The 19,762-nt window shown below is 42.3% G+C and overlaps 1 protein-coding gene across 1 annotated transcript in view; it reads left to right on the forward strand.

The window, feature by feature from the left end:
• LONRF2 (LON peptidase N-terminal domain and ring finger 2) overlaps positions 1 to 18,597 on the forward strand; it is a 40,091-nt gene extending 21,494 nt beyond the window's left edge. Inside the window, exons 4-12 of the mRNA XM_081198348.1 lie at positions 513 to 674; positions 1,200 to 1,422; positions 3,721 to 3,820; positions 5,210 to 5,324; positions 6,911 to 7,032; positions 7,780 to 7,938; positions 8,639 to 8,801; positions 12,749 to 12,898; positions 14,971 to 18,597. Coding sequence (XP_081054474.1) covers positions 513 to 674; positions 1,200 to 1,422; positions 3,721 to 3,820; positions 5,210 to 5,324; positions 6,911 to 7,032; positions 7,780 to 7,938; positions 8,639 to 8,801; positions 12,749 to 12,898; positions 14,971 to 15,129 — 1,353 coding nt within the window. The 3' untranslated portion in view covers positions 15,130 to 18,597. The remainder of the gene's footprint in view (positions 1 to 512; positions 675 to 1,199; positions 1,423 to 3,720; positions 3,821 to 5,209; positions 5,325 to 6,910; positions 7,033 to 7,779; positions 7,939 to 8,638; positions 8,802 to 12,748; positions 12,899 to 14,970) is intronic.
• The last annotated feature ends 1,165 nt before the right edge of the window (positions 18,598 to 19,762 follow it).

Below are 19,762 nucleotides of genomic sequence, written 5' to 3' on the forward strand. Positions count from 1 at the left end.
AGCTGATCTCTATAGCCCCCCCATAACCTATAGTTCCTTCATTTCTAGTGTATTATACTGTTCTGCCAAAGACCTCTAATCATTCACTTTACCAGATAAAACTATGTGCAGCCTGATTAGCACTGGCATTGGGCACAGCACCAGCACTGCTAACCAGAAGTTATTTGCAAGCTGGGTTTCTTACCCAGGAGATTCCAACTAAACATCAGGAAAAACTTTCTGACAGTAAGAGCTGTTCGACAGTGGAACCGTCTCCCTCGGAAGGTTGTGCACTCTCCTTCCTTGGAGGTTTATAAAGCAGAGTTTGGATGGCCATCTCTCAGGGATACTTTAACTGAGATTCCTGCATTGCAGAGGATTGGGGTTCCTTCCAGCTCTACAAATTCTGTGAGTCTATTAAAGTCCTGAGAATAGGGTGAGATTGTTTCAGCCCCAAGACCTCTCTAGCCTGAGTAACTGCAAGAGCATTTCAAAACTTGTTTCTTTTTCTCTCTCATTTTTTCTTTGTTTAGATAATGTGTGAGATGTTTTTCCCAGCATTTGAAAATGTGCACGATAATCTAACAACACCTTTTTGTAATCGGACCTCGTATACAAGGTTGAAACCTGTGTTTCTAAGTAGCATAAACACACAGTCTTCTGGAGAAGATGGGTCAACTGCAGAGACCTCAAAGGTAAGGCTTACAACACGTATGCTTCAAAAATAAAAAGTTGGGGATCAGAATATCACCTCCCTATCTGACTATTTACTGAGGTTTAGAATAGACCGGCAAAGTGATTACACCAGCACTTTGGAGCACAGTGTACAGAAGTTTCTCAGCTTTGGTCCTAGATCAGTAAAGTCAGTAACATGGCAGCTCACAAAGGAAGTGTTTTGCTAATGGGAAGAAAACAAAGTGAAAGAAATTGCCCACGAAAGCTGAAACTGTAAAGTTTTGCAAATTTGAGGAGTCCCATTTAAAGCATACTGGGGAGACTTGCGGTCTTGAGATACAAGCCAGAGCTCATTTGTTCTAGTAATTATGCAAATAGAGCCCTGCATGAGCCACTGTTCCACTGACTTGGATAATTATCCACTTAGTCCATTTTTATGTAACTGGGGTAGGAGATGATTTATAAGCAGCAGTTGTAAAGGTCATGCAACAGCGGTCTGTGAAACTGTTCCTGAATTGAAGATGCTATTGTTTTATCTGTTTCAGGAGGCTACCTTGAAGCTAACTAAAAACCTGTCCCAAGAGACTGATGCATATCGAAGTACAGAGTCTTCTGTTTCTCATCATATACTGGACTTCTCTTTTGAAGACAACAAAAAAACTTTGGGAACGGTCCTCTCCAGTCTGCCTGGCGCAAGCTTAAAAAGAAAGTTTTCTAGTGATGGGGATTTACAGAGCTTGGGCGTCCCTATCAAAATTCCTAGAAAAGGTGTGTTTTTTGAATGAGGATCTCTCCTTTTCCTTGCTTTGTAAGGAAATTCACGCTACTCTGCTTCTGTGGTTGGTAGGTTATTTTTCATTAAGAGCACCTGGACAATTTCTGCCATGAGTAGTGTAAGTTAAAAAGTTAAAAGTTTGTAATATATACACTGTTTAATGTAATAAGAGAATGCTCTTGCTGTAGAAAAAGGGTCACTAACCATGTTTTGGGATCAGCGGGGAAGTTTTGAATTTTGAGGAAATGCTGTGGGCATCATTCACACCTGTGCCATGAAGATGTGGCACAATGGCACATAGCTGCTGTGGGGGTGTTGCATAATTAAAGAGAGTACAATAATTTGCTTCTCTGCCCCTTCCTGCCTCAGACAATTTCTGGAAGTCATCCATGTCCTACTGAGCCTGTTTCTGAAAATCTCACGATATTGATTTTTCTCTCGTGCGCACATGCAAGGATACTGTTGTTGTCAAATAAAAGGGAACATTCTCCAGAAGCATAAGAAACGCGGCAGGTGGCCACAACACACACCCCTCTCTCATGCACATGTACACAATTGCTGCCCACATACAGGTCATGGATACATGCCTCTCTGTTTCTCACACACACACACACACACACACACACACACACACCTCTCTCACACACAACACGTGTTCATCTCTCCCTGTCTCACACTCGGGTATCTACAGGAATTTTTATCAACTTAGAGTGTGGCTCAAAGCGAAACACTGAATAGGGGAGAGCTGGCTAATTTTTCACAGAAAAATGAGAACAGTGGTGTTGCTACACCTCATCTCATATATCAGGGTCTTAAAATAGTAGAAGGTGTTTTTTTTTTTAAGAATTTGGGGAATTGGGGCATTACCCACAGGCACCAGGTTGGCAGCGTCTGTGGGATGACATGATGTGTCACAGCAGGAATAGGCAAACTCTGCCCTCCAGCTGTTTTGGGACTACATTTCCCATCATCCCTGACCACTAGTCCTGTTAGCTAGGGATGATGGGAGTTGTAGTCCCAAAACATCTGGAGGGCCGAGTTTGCCTATGCCTGTGTCACAGCTTTTGAATTTAATTTGATACTTGGTGATAAATTTGTAGGATTCTTTTTTTAAAAAAAACACACACTTTATTAGTTGAAATAGTATTTTACAGTGGTGCCTCGCAAGACGAAAATAATCTGTTCCGCGAGTCTCTTCGTCTAGCGGTTTTTTTGTCTTGCAAAGCAACCCTATTAGCGGCTTAGCGGATTAGTGATTTTAGCGGTTTAGCGGCTATTAAAGGCTTAGCGGCTAAAAGGCTATTAGCGGCTTAGCGGCTTAGAAAAAGGGGTGGCAAGCGAAAAAAATCGCAAGACGTTTTCGTCTTGCGAAGCAAGCCCATAGGGAAATTCGTCTTGCGAAGCGCATCGAAAAACGGAAAACCCTTTCGTCTAGCGGGTTTTTTGTCTTGCGAGGCATTCATCTTGCGGGGCACCACTGTAATTCATTGTTCTTTCACCCTAAGGGCCCCAAGGGCAGCTTATAACAATTACAGCACAATGTTGAAAATAATTTTAAGACAAAGCCCAATCACATAAATAAGGTCGGTTGTAAAATTATGCATCTCGGAAGCCAGGGTAAAGAGTGTGTCATCGGCATTTGCTGAAATTTGTTTAAAGAAAATGCCAGATACAACTCTTTGGAGGGAGAGTTTCACTCCTAACCACCAAGGTCATATACAATAAACAATAAAGTGGGCAACATGTGAAATTTTACAGCCAGACCTGTGTTCCTTCTCTGGAGAGCAGTTTTGATGCAACTCCCAGTTTACAGTATTGTTCTTTTGCAGCAAAAGTGACGAACGTGTGGCATATTAAAGATGAACACATTAGTTGTAACATAAGCTTTCATGGACTGGAATTTACTTCATCTGATTCAACAAGTTACCCAACTTCATTGGTTTTGTTCTGCAGCAGCTTTCATTTGCTTTTGATGTTTTTCAGTAATTTCAGATGTGAAAAATTAATTCATTATCTGTTCCTCCGGAGCTGGAGATAGCAATTCCAAATGATGTAAACGCATGATTTTTCTGATAGGAAAATGGGTGCCTTACGCTGTCTACTTTAGCCTGCTCTTCTCTATAATACTCTAAATTCAGTACTCCAGCAAATCCTTTGTGAAATCTTGGTTTAGTTAGTGAAAAAGCTCTTAATGTAGGATGACCTTGAACAATTAAAATTAATAATAGGGCCCTTCAGTAAACCTTGCTGATTTTCAATGTGTGTGTGTGTTCTCTCTCTCTCTTTTTAAGATGGAGATAATTCTTGCGAAAATCCCAACTCTCTTCCCTTAACAGCGAGACCCGCAAGCCTTGTGGATGCATCTGATTTTGAGTGTTCCCTTTGCATGAGGTATTAGCAATAAATGGACTAAATGTTGTTTGGAAAATATTGTGTGGCATTTTAAAGGTGGAGGAAAGAGGGAAAGATCCTGTCTTATGCACACTAAGCTATTTAATTCATAATCTATCAATCTATCTATCTACCCATGGAGGTGAGGAACCACTTCTCAACTGGAGGGCTGGATCTGAAAGTGGTCAACCCTCCACAGGCCGCATTGACAGGATGGCCGACCTGCCAGTCACCCGATGCCATAAAAACCCAGAGCTCCTGACTGCATCCTATACCCACTGAAAGCAGCATGACGGTGTAAGGTGCCAAATTCAAGCAGTGCCAAAGATAAAGGATCCGTCTGGAGTGTGCTGCAGGTTCTCCTGTTGCGACAGGGGATTTACCTTTGGGTGCTGCTCGTATCTGGCACCTTGCCCTGCTGTGCTAATTTTGGCAGGGATCAGGTATGCTTGGAAGTGACCCGGAACTCCTGAGTGTATTCAGTCCCTGCCGAAAGCAGCACAACAAGGTGCGGTGCCAAAGGAACGTCCTATGAAATCGGGCGACAGGCAGGTGGGTGTAGCTCGGCTGAAAGGGCCTTGCAGGCACCTCTTTCGTGGGCACCTTTGCCATTATAAGTGAACAAGGGAGGTGTTTCTAGTGAGTTCTGGCACCTCTTTTTCTAGAAAAATAGCACTGGTCCTCCAGATGTTTTTTGACTCTCAGCTCCCCATCAGCCCTAGCCAGCCGTGCCAGTGGTCATGGAAGTTAGGTGTTGCAGTACAAAAACTTCAGGAGGGCATCACATTGATTTCCTGTGGAATATGTGCTCTATAGCTATGCTCAAACTCTTTTTTAAAAACCGAGCTCTCAGTCATATAGCTTACGAAATTACTTGCCTTGACAAAAGTTGTACAGTTGAATGTAGCAGAGAGTGAGTTACTACCACTGACATTTTGGGAGCAGCAGCATTCAAAATTCATCAGGCGCCAGGTGCGCTTTGCACCTGCCCATTGGCCACTTGCGACCAAGTGAAGATGCCCAGGTGCCAGGACGGCGCCTGACGTCTCCACCATCTGGAGGTGCCTGCCTGGGGGTCCTTGGATCTTTCACACACTAATACCACATCCTGTAGAATTCTATCCATTATATTTTATCTGAAAAGTCAGAATGAATTTCAGGAACCCAAAAGTCGTATTGAAAAATTTCTGTTTTGGCACCTGCAACCCTGGTTTAAGGAGCAATTTGGCATCTACCTTATATATCTGAGTATCTTAACACTGGGGAGCTGTTATTTGTACCTCATGAAATCACATATGCCTTTATTAATGCATGTGAAAAATATGGAGTTGTGCTTTGAACGGAAGTGTGGAGTAACCAGTTGTTTTTTCAATGCTCACGATTGTTCAGGTTATTCTACGAACCTGTTGCTACTCCCTGTGGACATACTTTCTGCCTCAAATGCCTTGAACGTTGCCTGGACCATAATCCATACTGTCCGCTTTGTAAGGAAAAGCTGTCTGAAGTAAGTATTCACTATCTCCCATGGGCTGCTTGAATGGAAGCCTCTTGGTTGGGTAATACTGTTAGCAAACCAGGCGTGGGGTGGGGGGTGGGGGCTGGCTTGCAAAATAAGGAATTGGTGATGCAGAAGTAGGTGTGTTCCAGTGATAAAGGCCCTCAGGGTATGCAGGGAAACTTTTGGGTGTGGGTGAAATACCCTCCACTCAAAATTGCAGCAGGACACAAGGCTAGGCATGCTCAAGAGTTGCACAGCTCAGCTCAGTTTTATTTATATTTATTTAATATATTTATATCCTTCTTTTTCTCCCAAGTTTGGGAATCAAGGTTGCTCGCAACGTTTTTAAAGCATCATTATAAAATGCAAAGTAATGCAAAGAGTGTGGGACTCTTAAATCTCCGGGTGGTGGGTTTGAGCTCCATGTTTTGCAAGACATTCCTGCATTGTGCAACGGGTTGGACTAGATGATCCTTGAGGTCCCTTCCAACTCTATAAAAGTTGTGTGGTTCTAAACAGTTGTGAATAGAAGTTAGGCTGAAAGGAAGCAAGGTGTTTTTTATGTGTTACCCTTCAGCCTAAGCTCCCAGAGCGGATTTGGAGGCCAAAGGAGATCGAGCTGCATGCTTTCCTCCCCAAAGTTATTGCAGGGTCCAGGAGGCTTTCCTCTTGGGGGAATGACGAGGTTTTTCATTTGGTATGATGGCAAAGGGAAGGGAGGAAGCTCATGTACACACTCTTTAGCCCAGACACTGCTGAAGGGATTGGGCTATTGGAGACTTGGATCCACACACCCAACTCAAGACAAAGTGTCGAATATTTTTGGAACTGGCCTCATGAACACTGAGCCTGCAGGGACCTGCCACAGCCCTGCTATGTCTGAGCTGGACTCTTCCTGGCTCCAGCTGTTGCCCACAGAGCCAGGAAACACGGGGGAGGGATTAGTAGAGGAGCAAAACAACAACAACCCTCTTTTGGCAGGCTCCCTACCTGTTAATGTGAACCTCATTTTATAGCTGGGCATCTCAAAGAAGCTTCGCTAGCAAGATATGAATATACTGCATAGCAGTAGTTAAACATGAATTATTTCCTCCAAGGTCGTTTTTGACTACAAAAAAAGGAAAGTAATTGGAAATTTCTTTGCAGTACGGCTTTACCACAATAATAGAATGGGTCCTGTTCTTTCTTTCTTTTTACGGCATCTTCTGCGGATACAGTAATGAGTGCCCCCCCCCTACTATTTTGCTATCCCGTGTATCTGTCCTGGCTGTTGAAAACCAGGGTTAACCCTTCACTGCACTATACAGGATTGTGCCATCTTTGTGTATTTTGAACACACCTTTTCTTCTCTTCAGACTTTAAGGCAAGGATGGCAGAGCCTGGGGCCTACAGATGATGTTGGAAGTCAGACTCCTGTCATCATGTCTAATGATGAGGGATTGTAGGAGTTGCCATCCAACAACATCTGCAGGCCCCCCCCCCCCCAGTGCTTTTGAGGTATGGAAAGGTTTGGCTAACCACACTAACTTCACCACTAGATTCTGCCCCTAAGCCAGCTTTGTTACTGAGTTCTTGAATGCTTTCATTTTTAGTTTTTGGCCGGCCGAACTTACAAGAAGACCATCCTTACTGAAGAATTAATAGTTCGCTACTTGCCAGAAGAGTTGTCTGAAAGGAAGAAAGTTTACGAAGAAGAAATGAAGGAATTGTCAAAGTAAGCAGCCTTCCTATGAAAGAGAGGAGGGCAGGGGCGAAGGAAACAATTCTGTTATGATGTGTGCCTTGCTCACGATTGCGCTGGCTCATGATTTATTTCCTTTAAACGCACTACAAGCAGTAGGCCAAGAACAAACATGGCGTGCAGGCCTGCTCCAGTTGATTTTAAAACTGTGGATTAATGTTGCATGTGGGTGTGTCACTGATAGACGGAAGGCCTAGGAAATAGGGAATAATAATGTCAACACAGCCAAGCTTATTTCATGGCAGGTGTGATGGGACGATGAGCTGCTTGTGCGTAAAATCCAAGTCCCTCAGAGTTTGATCAAGTTTGCAAACCTCTGTCTGTAACGGAGCCCCTTAAACATGGCTCCCTCAGTCGCTGGCAGATTCCGACAGTGGTTGCTTTCGGAATCGCTTCCAACATAAAAGCTCCTTAACGGAAACACGTCTTCTGGACTCTCTGCGTGACAGTTTCCGGCGAGGAGTAGGTGTCCCTACGGGAGGTCCTGAAACCTCCCCACTGCCCTCGCTGGAAGTGTCTCGGAGCCATCCCTCCTGCTCACTTTCCCTCAGCTCACCTCCTCTCCCCCTACTGGTTCCCTCTTCAGCTGCTGAGTCTCTCCCAACCTGTGTGAGCCCTTCCACCTCCCTTCCTTCCGATGGCAGTTCCCTGACAGCAGGTTTCAGAAAATAGCTTTCGGCTCCATGTGCTGATTTAATACGACTCTTCGTTCTCTTACAGCCTGAATAAAGATGTCCCCATCTTTGTGTGCACCATGGCATTCCCTACCATTCCTTGCCCTCTTCACATCTTTGAACCCCGCTATCGGCTAATGATAAGAAGATGTATGGATACTGGCACCAAGCAGTTTGGCATGTGCTTAGCTGATGAACTGAAAGGGTAAGCAAAGGATTTGGAAGCAGACTTGAAAATACTAAATTCCCGAAAGAGGTGCTGGTGTTACAGAGTGTGTGTGTCTGAACCCACCTGTGTGTCCAGCACTCAGGTGTATTCATACACACACTTTAAAGAACTATTAAGGATCCACGGCTAGAGTTACAATGTGTGTTCGTTATGAATATGTGTTTATCCTTAACTTGGTGCCGACAAGAAGTTCTCACCCAAAAGGAATAAAGAAAGATTGTTTTATTACATGTGTTGAAAGTGACTTGTGTGTATTACATGCTGACTCAGATGACAAAACGACAATTCAAGCAGGCGGCAAATCCTGCAGCACATACACACCTTGATCTAAAGAGTTAAAGAACTCCTAACTGTTCACCCTCAATAATCTCATGGGGAGCTGCAAAGTACTAAGAAAATCCAGCCATCTGAACGTAGTCCCTGCATTCTTCTAACACCAATGTTGCAGCCTTTCATCAGTCACAGAATAGGCACCCTAGTTCCACATGCGTTGCATCTCTCTGATCACGTATATGCACAATTTATGCAAGAACCTTTTACAGTTTGATTCTAGACATGCTTATGCATGGAACTGATGATTCCATATTGAATCAATGAGACACATTCCTTAAGTACGCTTAGAATTTTTAGGTATACTTAATACACAGGACTAATATGGCTCTCTTTGTCCCTTCAGGTTTGCAGATTACGGCTGCATGTTAGAGATCAGGGATGTGAAGTTTTTCCCTGATGGACGTTCAGTTGTTGACACAGTTGGTGTCCGGCGTTTCAGGGTCTTGAGCCATGGTCAGAGAGACGGGTATAATACTGCAAACATTGAATACATGGAAGATAAAAAGGTAACTTGTATAGTTTTGTGAGACTTTTTTCTACACTTGCCTTCCAAGTATGCATCCTTTTATGTAATTAACTGCAAAATAAATTATGTTGGTTTTGGGTCCCCGTCCCCCCATTAGACAACCCTATCCAAACCTCTTAATACTAACCTCTCTTCATCCCTTGCCATTTTCTCCTCCTCTACTAACCATAGAACCTTCTTTCCCCAGTAGCTTAAGCCATTTCCTTCCTCTCTCCTGCTCTGCATATTGGTCCACTAACATTAGGAAATTTAATATTACTTTGAATCGAAACACTATGCTCAACAAGTTTTGAAGAGACAGCATCATACCAAACTTCACAATGACTGGAAGCATATTCCTGGAGATGTTTATAACTTTATTGTGTAGCATTCCTAGTTGTACATGCCCTGCACAGCCTGAAAAATATACCGAGTGAGAAAACATGAGTTTATAGCAGCAGCAGTTTGGGGAAACAAGCAACATGAGAAATGGGAATTTCACTAAAATTGGTGGTTATAGGTACTGCTAGGAGTATTTAGTGGACAAATGTAAGAACTGGCATATATAATCTGCCTGTAATTTGTATCATGCCTCTTAAATAGTGGTGCTCTGCTTTAGATTGATGATAAGGCATTAGAAAGCTCTATATCGGATCACGCATTGCTCAAGCATGCTTTGGTCACTGGCGCTTAATCCTGTTAATTTCTGCAACTGGTTTCTCCAGCAGCGCAGCGTAAAGTTGTTCTCAGATGGAAGGAACAGATGAAGGCATAGAGAACAGGATATCATTCTGATCTTGAAGGTTAAAATAACTTGAGCTACTGTGTTGAGTTTTGGACAGAATACTAGAAATAGATCTCTTATTACATGCAGAGCAAGAGTTGGCAGCAGAAAAAAATCATTTGTTCAAATATACTCAAATTACAACTTGTCTCGTAAGGGTCTTTTACAAGTGTATTTGCCTAATATCCACTCTGCAAAGAGACTTAACTCACATCCTCCACATCAGTCATGGACATCGGGGAGAATACAGATGACTGTTTAGCAAGTGGCTTTTTAAACAGCGTGCATATATATAATCATTCGCTGTTGATTGCCATCTTTCCATCCTTCAAAAGGAGGATTGGAAGCTTACCAGACCTGAGGCTACTAATCTGCAACACGATTGTGTAAATAATTGAAAGCACATACACACATTATTCACTGTATCAGAAGGACACTAATGCAGCACTAAACCATGAGAATACCAAGCATTGGAAATGCTTGAGGTGACAAGGTGTTGGTCCCTCCCAGAATCTGGTAGAATTCCACTTTTTAGTTCGGCTACCTCAAAATATGGCAGAACCTTCTTTTGTATCAAGGACGCCATTTTGATCCCCATGCGAATGTCTTTGCCATAAAACAGTGGCTCGAGAAGTTTCCACGTGAAAGCAGATGTGTGTAAAATTGTACGCTTGTGCTTCATGCACTTTGTTGAACTCTCTGCTCTTCACTTTCCATCCTTCCCCTAAGAAGGTTGTCCTTGTGGATGACTGTCTCTTTTAAATACAGTGAAATCCTCTTAATGCAGAAGCCACATTGAGTCAAGGAGGTTTGATCTGCCTTAAGAATAGCACCCAAATGCATGAAGGCTATGGGAGAGCTTGCTGCTGTCAGACCCATTGCGCTGCTGGAAGCAGTCACTGAGTTTAAGGCTCTATGAGGGGAGATAGCAAGTTAGGCCCTTCTGCTCAGCGGTAGAGATGGAAGTTTTGACTTTTTAGGTGGCTGCCACAAGTTTCCAGTACAAAGAAATTGCTTCCCCATGCTAGCAGGCCTTGGGGAATACAGTCATACCTTGTGTTGCATTAGGTTCATGTTGCGTCTTTTCGGCTTGTGAACTCAGCAGACCCAGAAGTGTATACTTCTGGGTTTTGCCGCATGTGTGTGCACAGAAGCGTTCTGCATGCTATGCGCAGAAGCGTTGTGCGTGCTTCGCACATGCGCAGAAGCGGTGCTCCAGTTACGGGCTTTTCGGGGTGCGAACGGCACCCCGGAACAGATCGAGTCCGTAACTAGAGGTACCACTGTAATGTTCTTCCTTGAATAATTGTGGAGGAGCCACTCATTTCAGTCAGAAAGCTTCTTCTGTATCACTGCTTCTATAAGGTGTGGGTGTCATGCTTCTGTTATGATGGTTTTTGAATTATATTTAGTTTATTGTATTGTGCTGCGTGGTTTGCTGTTAATCTATTTTTTTGGGGGGGGTTGCAGATGCTTGTTTTATTGCATTGATTTTAATCATCTGATTTGGAATATGTTTTACTGTTATTGTTGAAGTATGGTGGGGCTTATTTTTTTACAGTTGTTTTTAATGTTTCATTCATTTTGGGAAAAAATATACCGTATTTTTCACCCTATAGGACACACCGGCCCATAGGACGCACTTGTTTGGGGGGGGAATAAAGGGGGGGTAATTATTTTTCCCCCGAGCCCCAAAGAGCAAAGAAGCCATGACAGCGAGCGGGATGGATCCTGCTCGCTGTCCTGGCTTCGTTTTTAGCCTCGGGGCTGGGGGTCCAGGAGAGAAAGCGAGGTTGCGTAACCTTGCCATCGCTCCTGGAGCTTGATTGCGGGGCTGGGGGGGGGGGAGCCCAAGCTTCCCCCGTCCCCAGCCCCCAGAACAGGCTGTTGCCTGCAAGCCTTGCGGACACCTGCACGAAGCACGGGGCGTCCTCCGTGCTTTGGACTGCAGGCTTCCTGAAGCCTGGAGAGGGAGAGGGGTCGGTACGCACCGACGCCTCTCGCTCTCCAGGCTTCAGCGAAAGCCTGCATTCGCCCCATAGGACGCACACACATTTCCCCTTCATTTTTGAAGGGGAAAAAGTGCGTCCTATAGGGCGAAAAATACGGTATACCCTTAATGAAAAATCTACACACATCAATTAATATAAGGTGATCAATAATACACAGATAAAAAACAACATTTTAAAAACATGCATACATAATAGTGATCTGTGTCTGGATAGGTTTGCTGAATTAAAAGTTTTAGCTGGCTTCTCAAAAAGTATAGAAAGAGTTCCTGTCTAACGTTTAAAATATACATATATATTTGTAACCTATGTTTTAAATTGTTTTTAAAAACAATTTATATTGGTCTTTAAACAAATACAATTAGCATTAAACACTTATCCAGCAGTACATCTGATGGTGTTCGCTTTATCCATTGTCTCTAGACATACATTTACACATTCAACATTCAGACGAAAAGTTCTCTAAAACAGTTAGTATAAAAAACCCCAAATGAGATGAACACCTTTACCACCCAAAGGATCTCTGTTTTGCTTTTGAAGGAGAAAGTTTGTGGCCCTTGTGATTGCAAAGCAAGTGTTGGTGGGTTTTTTACACAAACTTACTGCAGTTTCTGCCACACGCTTAGGGGACAGAATGGGTCTGAGTAGAGCTTTCAGGGAGTACACCTTCTCTAGGCTACACTGTCCTCTGTCCCAGTGCCCATTTTAGCGCAAAAATCAAGTTACTGTGCCCCAAGTCATTTTGAAAGTGGCTTAAATGTTTAGGCGGCACTTTAAGGCCTTAACCACACTTACCCTTTGCTCCGTTTTTTCCAGGCACAGGTCCACACTTTCCTGGTCTGTGTCCAAGTGCTCTTTCCCCCCACCCCAATCTTTACCAGTTAAAACCCACTCTTTAAAGCTGAATCGGAGCAAATGGCTATTCAGATTTCCCCTGGGTTGCCTTTTGCTCCAATTCAGCTTTAAAGAGTGGGGTTTTGCGGGGGAAGTTCTGAAGCAAAAAAAGGGGGGGCACTCAGACACAGAGCTTTAAAGCGCGGACCGTGCCCCGGAAAGTAAGTGTAGATAAACCCTAATTCATATTATCTGCCTTGTTTTTGTTACACTGCAAATGAGAGAAACGTGACTTTGAATCCCTTTTTGCACATTGTGTAGGTTGAAGGGGCAGAGTATGAAGAACTTGTCCGCCTTCATGATTCAGTCTATGATCAAGCTGTCGCCTGGTTTACTTCTCTTAAAGACAACATGAAAGCGCAAATTCTGAACCACTTTGGGTCCATGCCAGGGAAGGAGCCTGAGCCACAGGTAAGTGCTATACATACCTCAAGTCTCCATTTGAAGAGATGTTCGTGGGTCAGAACGTCTAAGGGCACAGAGTAGGGGATACTTTCCATCAACTTTTGCAGGGGGGTGGACCATAAGTTCCCTTCACCCTTCCTCTGAAAGGGTGGGGAAATTTCTGGAGACCAATCCTGCAGACCAAAGCTTGCTGCTTGAAAGTGTGGAGCAGCAGGCCCCAGGAAATGTGCAATATAGGGATAGGGTCCATGCAAACCACATCCCTAGGCCCCAACAAAGGAGTATAAACCTAATAGACATCCAGTGATGATACTGCAGTGTGAGTAGAAGAAAATATGCCATTTTACACCGACACATACACACCCCGTCCCTAGAACAACAGCAGAGTTCTCAGAGCTGAAATTTGTAAGAAGTTCAATTTACTAAATTGAGAAAGGGTCAAAGATAGGAGCGTGCAGAGTACATTTTTCACCAGGGACTAAGTATGCATTATATGCAAATGTGTATTAGAACCAACCCCCTTTCTTTAAACTTTGAGAAGAAGAAATTTGGAATGTAGAGACAGCAGGGGGAGTGCTTAACCCCCACCGCCAACCCCTTGCCGCTGCCAAATTGCTCCCTGACTGTTTTTCCCTCTACAAGGTTCCAGCACACATTTATGAGGCAGTTACGATGAGAAAACCTGCTACTTCTCTCTGCTCCAAATACCTCCTCCCAAAACTGTTTTTCTGCCAAAAAAAAAGATATATTAGAGGGGGAAGGGCTCTAATTCATGCTGTTGTTCAAGTTGGGGGAAGTGTTACAGGTAATCCACTGTTAGATTTTTCAAAATAAAGAGAGAGAGAGAGAGAGAGAGAGAGAGAGAGAGAGAGACTGTCCTTCTGCCCTAAAAATACATATATTGGTAGCTAGTTGCTATACTAAACTGTGGTCTATGCTCACTTGCTTCTGGGAGTAAAACAACAACCACCACCTTTAAAAACATCTAGTTAAATTTCTGCCACCAATAAATCTTGCACGTTTGGATTACCACCCCAGGGAGAATCTATTAAGATGTTAAATCCTCATTTGTGTCATAATTACATTTGGACTTGCTCACATAGACTGATAACTCATTTTAACAGACAGACATTGGGGCAAATTTTGTACGGTCTTCAGTTTAGCTTTGTTTCCTTGCTCTGTTTTTGTGCATTAGCCTTTTCTGAGATTATAAACCAATCATTTTGTGCTAGTACAGGGTGAAAGTACAGCCTTATCAGTAACACGGGACTGTTCAATCGAAACAGTTACAGAGATCTTCCTTTGACGGTTGCACTTGAAAGACCACATAGTGAGTGGTTGGTGTGTGTGTGTGGAAAACACTCTCTGGAAATTTTAGAAAGGAGCAAATCTGCATGAATGATCAGTGTTGTTCCTAGTTCAGCTTTTAGTGCTCAAAACTGCTTAAAGCCAGAATGGAAAAAGCAATTCTCATTAAAAAAAAAAATCTCCACCCATGTTATTCTTCCTATTTCATCAAAGATTGTGGGATGGCTTCAAGATGTCCATTCCTATAATGCCAACTGTCTGATTTCACATGGGCTTACAAACTAAACATGGTAGTGAATGACTTAGATGTATATTCAATCTCTTTAAACAAATACACATTCTTTCTCTCTCTCTGTCTCTCTCTCTTTCTCTCTAACTAGCATGATAAACACCAGTATTACAACAGGCCAAAGGTTATTGTCATACTATAGCTTTGTTTGTTTCTATTCTGTGCCAATTATTTTTAGCCAGGTATAATTTTGTCTTAGACAGCAGAGATCAAGCTAGAAATAGAAATAGTTTCAGAAAAGAGAGTGCTCTTTTGGTTTTGGGCCGACTCCCTGTTATAGTACTGTTTTCTCCAAAAGATGGGTTGGTGAGAGGAATAGAGGGTCTGTTCTCACTCTCGATCGCCTGAGGATTTTGCAGAATGCGGTATTTCGGATCACCCTATAAATAGTAAGACATTTATGTGCAGAGGGTTGTTGTTTAGATTTTTCTATAAATATTAAGCACGTTAAAGATGTCTTGTTTTGTTGTTCCCTTTGCAGAGCAACCCAAGTGGTCCAGCTTGGTACTGGTGGCTGTTGGCAGTATTGCCACTGGAGAACAGGGCCCAATTGGCCATTCTTGCCATGACTTCACTTAAAGATCGTCTGATCGCTATACGGCGTGTATTAATATTTGTGACACGCAAAAGACCTAGATGACACATCCTCATTTGTGAACAGACACTGAAAACAAATGGTTGTGAATACTCCTAAGTATTCTCAAGAGACTGCGCACTCTTCCCTTTCAGTGAAACTGATTTGCTCATCTAAGCACTCACAATTTTTTATTTTTTGCACACACTCTGCCCAGTAGTTAACCAAGCATTCTGTGCCTCTTGTCCTGGAGAAATCTGAGCCTCTTAGAAGTTGCGCCACAATCGCAGCCTAGCCGATCGCTGTAGGCAACAACTTGGAATCACTACTTGCAACCAACTGTCCATTTTATCACGGGGGGAACAACTGAGTCACAAGCCCTGAGATGCCCCTGAAGCCCCAAACAGCCATTTTGAATTCTACACAGCAGAACTCGGAACAAACAGTGGATTAGAAACTGAAAAGAGACTTTGAAAAAACAATTCTTAGAGGTTGCCAGTTGAAGGGAAACCCCCCAAAATATCCTCCAGAGGAAGAATGCACAAGATAACAAGTGTTAAATGAACAGGGGGCAGTCTTTTCGTCTGTAGCATATTGACAAAATGATTGATCTGTGAAGCAAAATGTGTTTTCCTGGACGTTCGCCTTGCAAGACAGTGTTTGACCAAAAGAGTAGCTGGTGACAGCACTGCAGCTGATCAACCCTCCCTGTCTTTGTAACTTGCATGCTGTGTGTAATGGGAAATAGTGTTTCGATATATGTATAGGATGGTCGGGTTCCCCTAAACCGCCCCCCCCCACTTCCTACAAATAGAAAAAAAGAATAACCTCAGGTGACCCGCATTACAATATGGAAAAAAGTTACTTATGGATAGCCTGTTGTCAGTGGTTGTGACTTAGATATCGGTACGCATGAGGATCCTGCAGCCTCCCGTGCCGGATGGAATTCCCTGTGTGCGCGGGATGCTTTTTTTTTTGCTGCCATTGGAGCCACTTGAGCATGCTGAGCTTCATTGCTGGATCATGGCCAGCATTTCTAGCATATGTACATATATACTTGGTTCAAGCAGTTCTGTGGTAATCTCTCAAAAGGCCGCTGAGATATAGAATTGCCATTTCAAATTACCCTTCCATGCTCATTCTGTAAGTATAACTCAGAACAGGTAAGATCCAGTTTCCACCTATATTTTCAACAGCCATGCCAGCCTAACCTGTTATACTGGAACAATGTTTCTTAGCACATTTTTTTTTAACCAAAACGTTAATATTATTACTCGTTATGTACCGACCACTGTCTGTGCTTGGAGTCTTGGTCCTCAGTGACAACTTTGAGAGGAGGCACATACTGAAATCTGTAAAGGCAAATTTCAATGCAAGCTTAAACCAGGTGTTAACCTTCAATTAGTTGTTGGTTCTGTAAATATAGCTGTATTTTGATGTCTCAGTACGTATTGTTAATAATTTTCTTTTTTAATTATTATTTTTTTAAAAAAAGAGGTCTGTCAGCCTGTTGGAAAGAAATTTTAGCAGTGAACGTGAAGCTGCAAAAGCACTGTTGCAAACTGCTGAACTCTCCAAATTGTAGAAAACAATTGTGTTAACAGCTTGGGAGAAATAACACCGGTTCAAATCTCGGAATGCCGTGTGAATTGAAGACACAGGTTCACGTGCAAATAAGACAGGAAGGTGAAAATAGTGGCAATACCAAAATATTTCAGAAGTGCCTCCTCCTTAAATTACAAAGTGTGTTCTCTTTTGACGAAGGTGTGAACACTTGCATGTGAATTCAGGAAGCAATATCATCTAAAAGGTGATTGACTGCATTATCCGTACCGTAATTGTAGTCCGAGTGGTGTTAGATGATTGGCAGAAGTATCTAGTCAGAAGTTGCCAGTAGCAGTTGCCTAGGAACTGATTAACACACACCCTGAATGTACTGTAGTTGCCTCTACCTTGAATTCGCCTTTTGTAGTAAAGTAACGACCTGTGACTACACTTTTAATTGTAAACTGCATAACTTGCAACCAATGATCTAATAATCTCTACCATAGCCTTCCTGCAAGTTCTGCTACCTTCTACCAGAGCTGTGCTTGTATTTCCTTCAAGAGAGCTAGCATTAAGCTAGAGAATGGACCGTCTTGGTGAATTTTCCCTTCGATCTGCTCCCTGGGTGCTATCATACATACTCTCCGAAACACATCTGTCTTCCTGTAAACCCCCTGAACATTAGAAGCTTCCAAGGTATCTAGTAAAAAACAAAAACAAAAAATCCCTTCAAAATGTGCCCTCGTTAATTTTTGGCAGGGAACTTCGACAAACTTCATGATTTTTCACAGTACCTTTGTGCTTGCTTAAAAGTTGTTTCATATATTTCCCCTCCTTGTCTCGTTTTCTGTTAATAGCTGAAGTTACACGGCAGTTGAGCATAAACAGGAAACTTATTTTGTTCTGCTGATTTACTTTTTCAGCACTTTCCATGTTTAAATTCTGTTCTCTACAGCACCGCTGATATTCTTATTTGGTGTTTTGTTTTGGTTGGAGGACTTTTCTGGCAGAATTCAACATGGTACACTTAGCCCTTGAAATTAAAGGTCAGGTTGTCTGCTCTTTTAATAATCAACGTCTGTCAAGTGAGCAGACGCATTAATTGAAAAACATGACGAAAGCCAACATTTTAATTTTTTTTTATTTTTTTTTTTAGTTTCTCTTAGGCTGATTGGTCTGGCAGCCTAAGAGAAGTGGGGCTTAGGGTATCTATGGTCTGAAAAGCTTTGCAGAAAAATGTTCCAGACATGTTTATTGATTATGATAAGGAGGAGAAGGCATTCCGTTCTCCCCTCTAAACAAACATGCAAAAACCTGTTTTCCATTATAAGCCTGCTGTGTAAGGCTTCCGTCTAAAAAAAATAGATTTTGTAAGTAAAATTAAATCCTTTTTTAAAAAAATTCACGGATCATACCAGTTGTTTGCTTTTGTGGCCTTTTATCTACTGTTTTCGAAATCTCCTTTCTTCTTTTCAGTCACTGAGATTGCTTTGTGACTCCAGTGAGCTGATAATCAGCAGATTTCTGCTCCTTTGGCTTGTTGCTGTAGTTAATTTCAAAGAGAATCAATGGCAGAGGGTGTTCAGAAAGCTGTATGCGTAAGTCATGCAGTGTCATACATAGCTGAAGGCCTGGTGTTTGGTAGCGCCTTAATTTTGCAGCTCTGGAATGATTGTATCAACAAAGCACCCACAAAAACCAGATCCTGGAGCTTGTGACCAGTTTTTTTTGTTTTTTTAAAAAGAAAACGTATTTTATGTAGATAAAACTTGAAACAAAATCCTTATCTGTTTTGAAGCTAGTTGAAGAAATGTGTGTATGTCTACGTGTGTGTGTGTGAGTGTGGGTGTATGTGTATATATGTACAAATATAAATTATTAATCGCATTTTTGTACTTGGTTAAAAAGAAGATGAAAGACAGGTGTGTGTTACAACTAGGTTTGGCACTTCTTGTTATATGAAACAAAAGCCAAACCCCTTTTTTTAAAATTAAAATAAAAAAAATTGCTGCAATGTTCATTTCATGTATATTTGGAATATTCATGGGGAAATGTATTTATGTGATATTTGGAATAAATAAATTCTGTTCAAAAGTGTCATCTGTCCTTTTGCTAATTTTTCATCAGGAGTCAACTGTTGTATTATATCCCTTATTGAGAAAACCAGTACCTCAAGTTATGCATTTCAGAAAATGCTAATAGGTGGTTTAGTGCTACACATGAGCTGCAGGGAGCCCAAGCAAAGCCCTGGGTTTGAATGCGCACACTCTCTCCACCACCTCTGTGGCTGGGAGACACTTAGTTTTCACTTTTTAAAGAATCCTTTTGTTATGCGTGGCCCAGATTACAGTTTGAAACAAAATTATTAGTTTCTAAAAAAACGCCATCTTCAAACCGTGGGTTATGAAGCTGACATATTTAATTAACCAAAGTTTTGTTTCAGACCACTCTATATTTGGTTTGTGCATAACAAGAAGTCATTAAAGGCAGTTACGCATGTTCAATAACCTGCATGTTGTTTGAATTCTCCTGAAGCTTTTTGAGTATTTAGTGTTAATCCGCATTTGCAGATTAAAGTCTTCTCTAAGCGCTGACACATGCAGCTTATGTGTCACGTCACTGAAGTCCAGGAACTTCTCCACATGACAACTTAACTGAGGAGGCCTAATAGTTCTGTAACTGTTCCTTGTACAGTGGTTTTGTAGCTTTACGGTTTCGACTCTTATGGGATGTTAATTACAGCTCTGCTCTTATAATCTTCTCCCCTTCCTTTTAAGCATCAAATACCAGTTTTCATCAAAAGCAACCCCCCCCCCAATGTCTCAACTGATTTCTGCTCACACAAACTAGCAGTAAAATCCCTGGATAACATTTCACCTACAACTGTTTTGCCTAGCCAGGCTGATGCTTACCTGTTGCAACATCAGAAGACATCAACTGCAGGCAGGCAGAAACAAAGGTTGGAAATATTTGCCTATTTAATGCTTAACTTCCTGAATTTTGTGCATATACAAAACCGGCACATACACAAGTGCTTATCTAGTATTCTCGGAGCGAACCATTTGCAGGAACAATGAGGGGTGGAGGGTGGATGTTTTATACATGCAGTTTTGAGAAAATGCTCCTTTTTGTAGCATAAGCTTGTCCATGCTCT

This window comes from Podarcis bocagei, assembly GCF_964188305.1.
Source record: "Podarcis bocagei genome assembly, chromosome: 6".
Classification (NCBI taxonomy): Eukaryota; Metazoa; Chordata; class Lepidosauria; order Squamata; family Lacertidae; genus Podarcis; species Podarcis bocagei.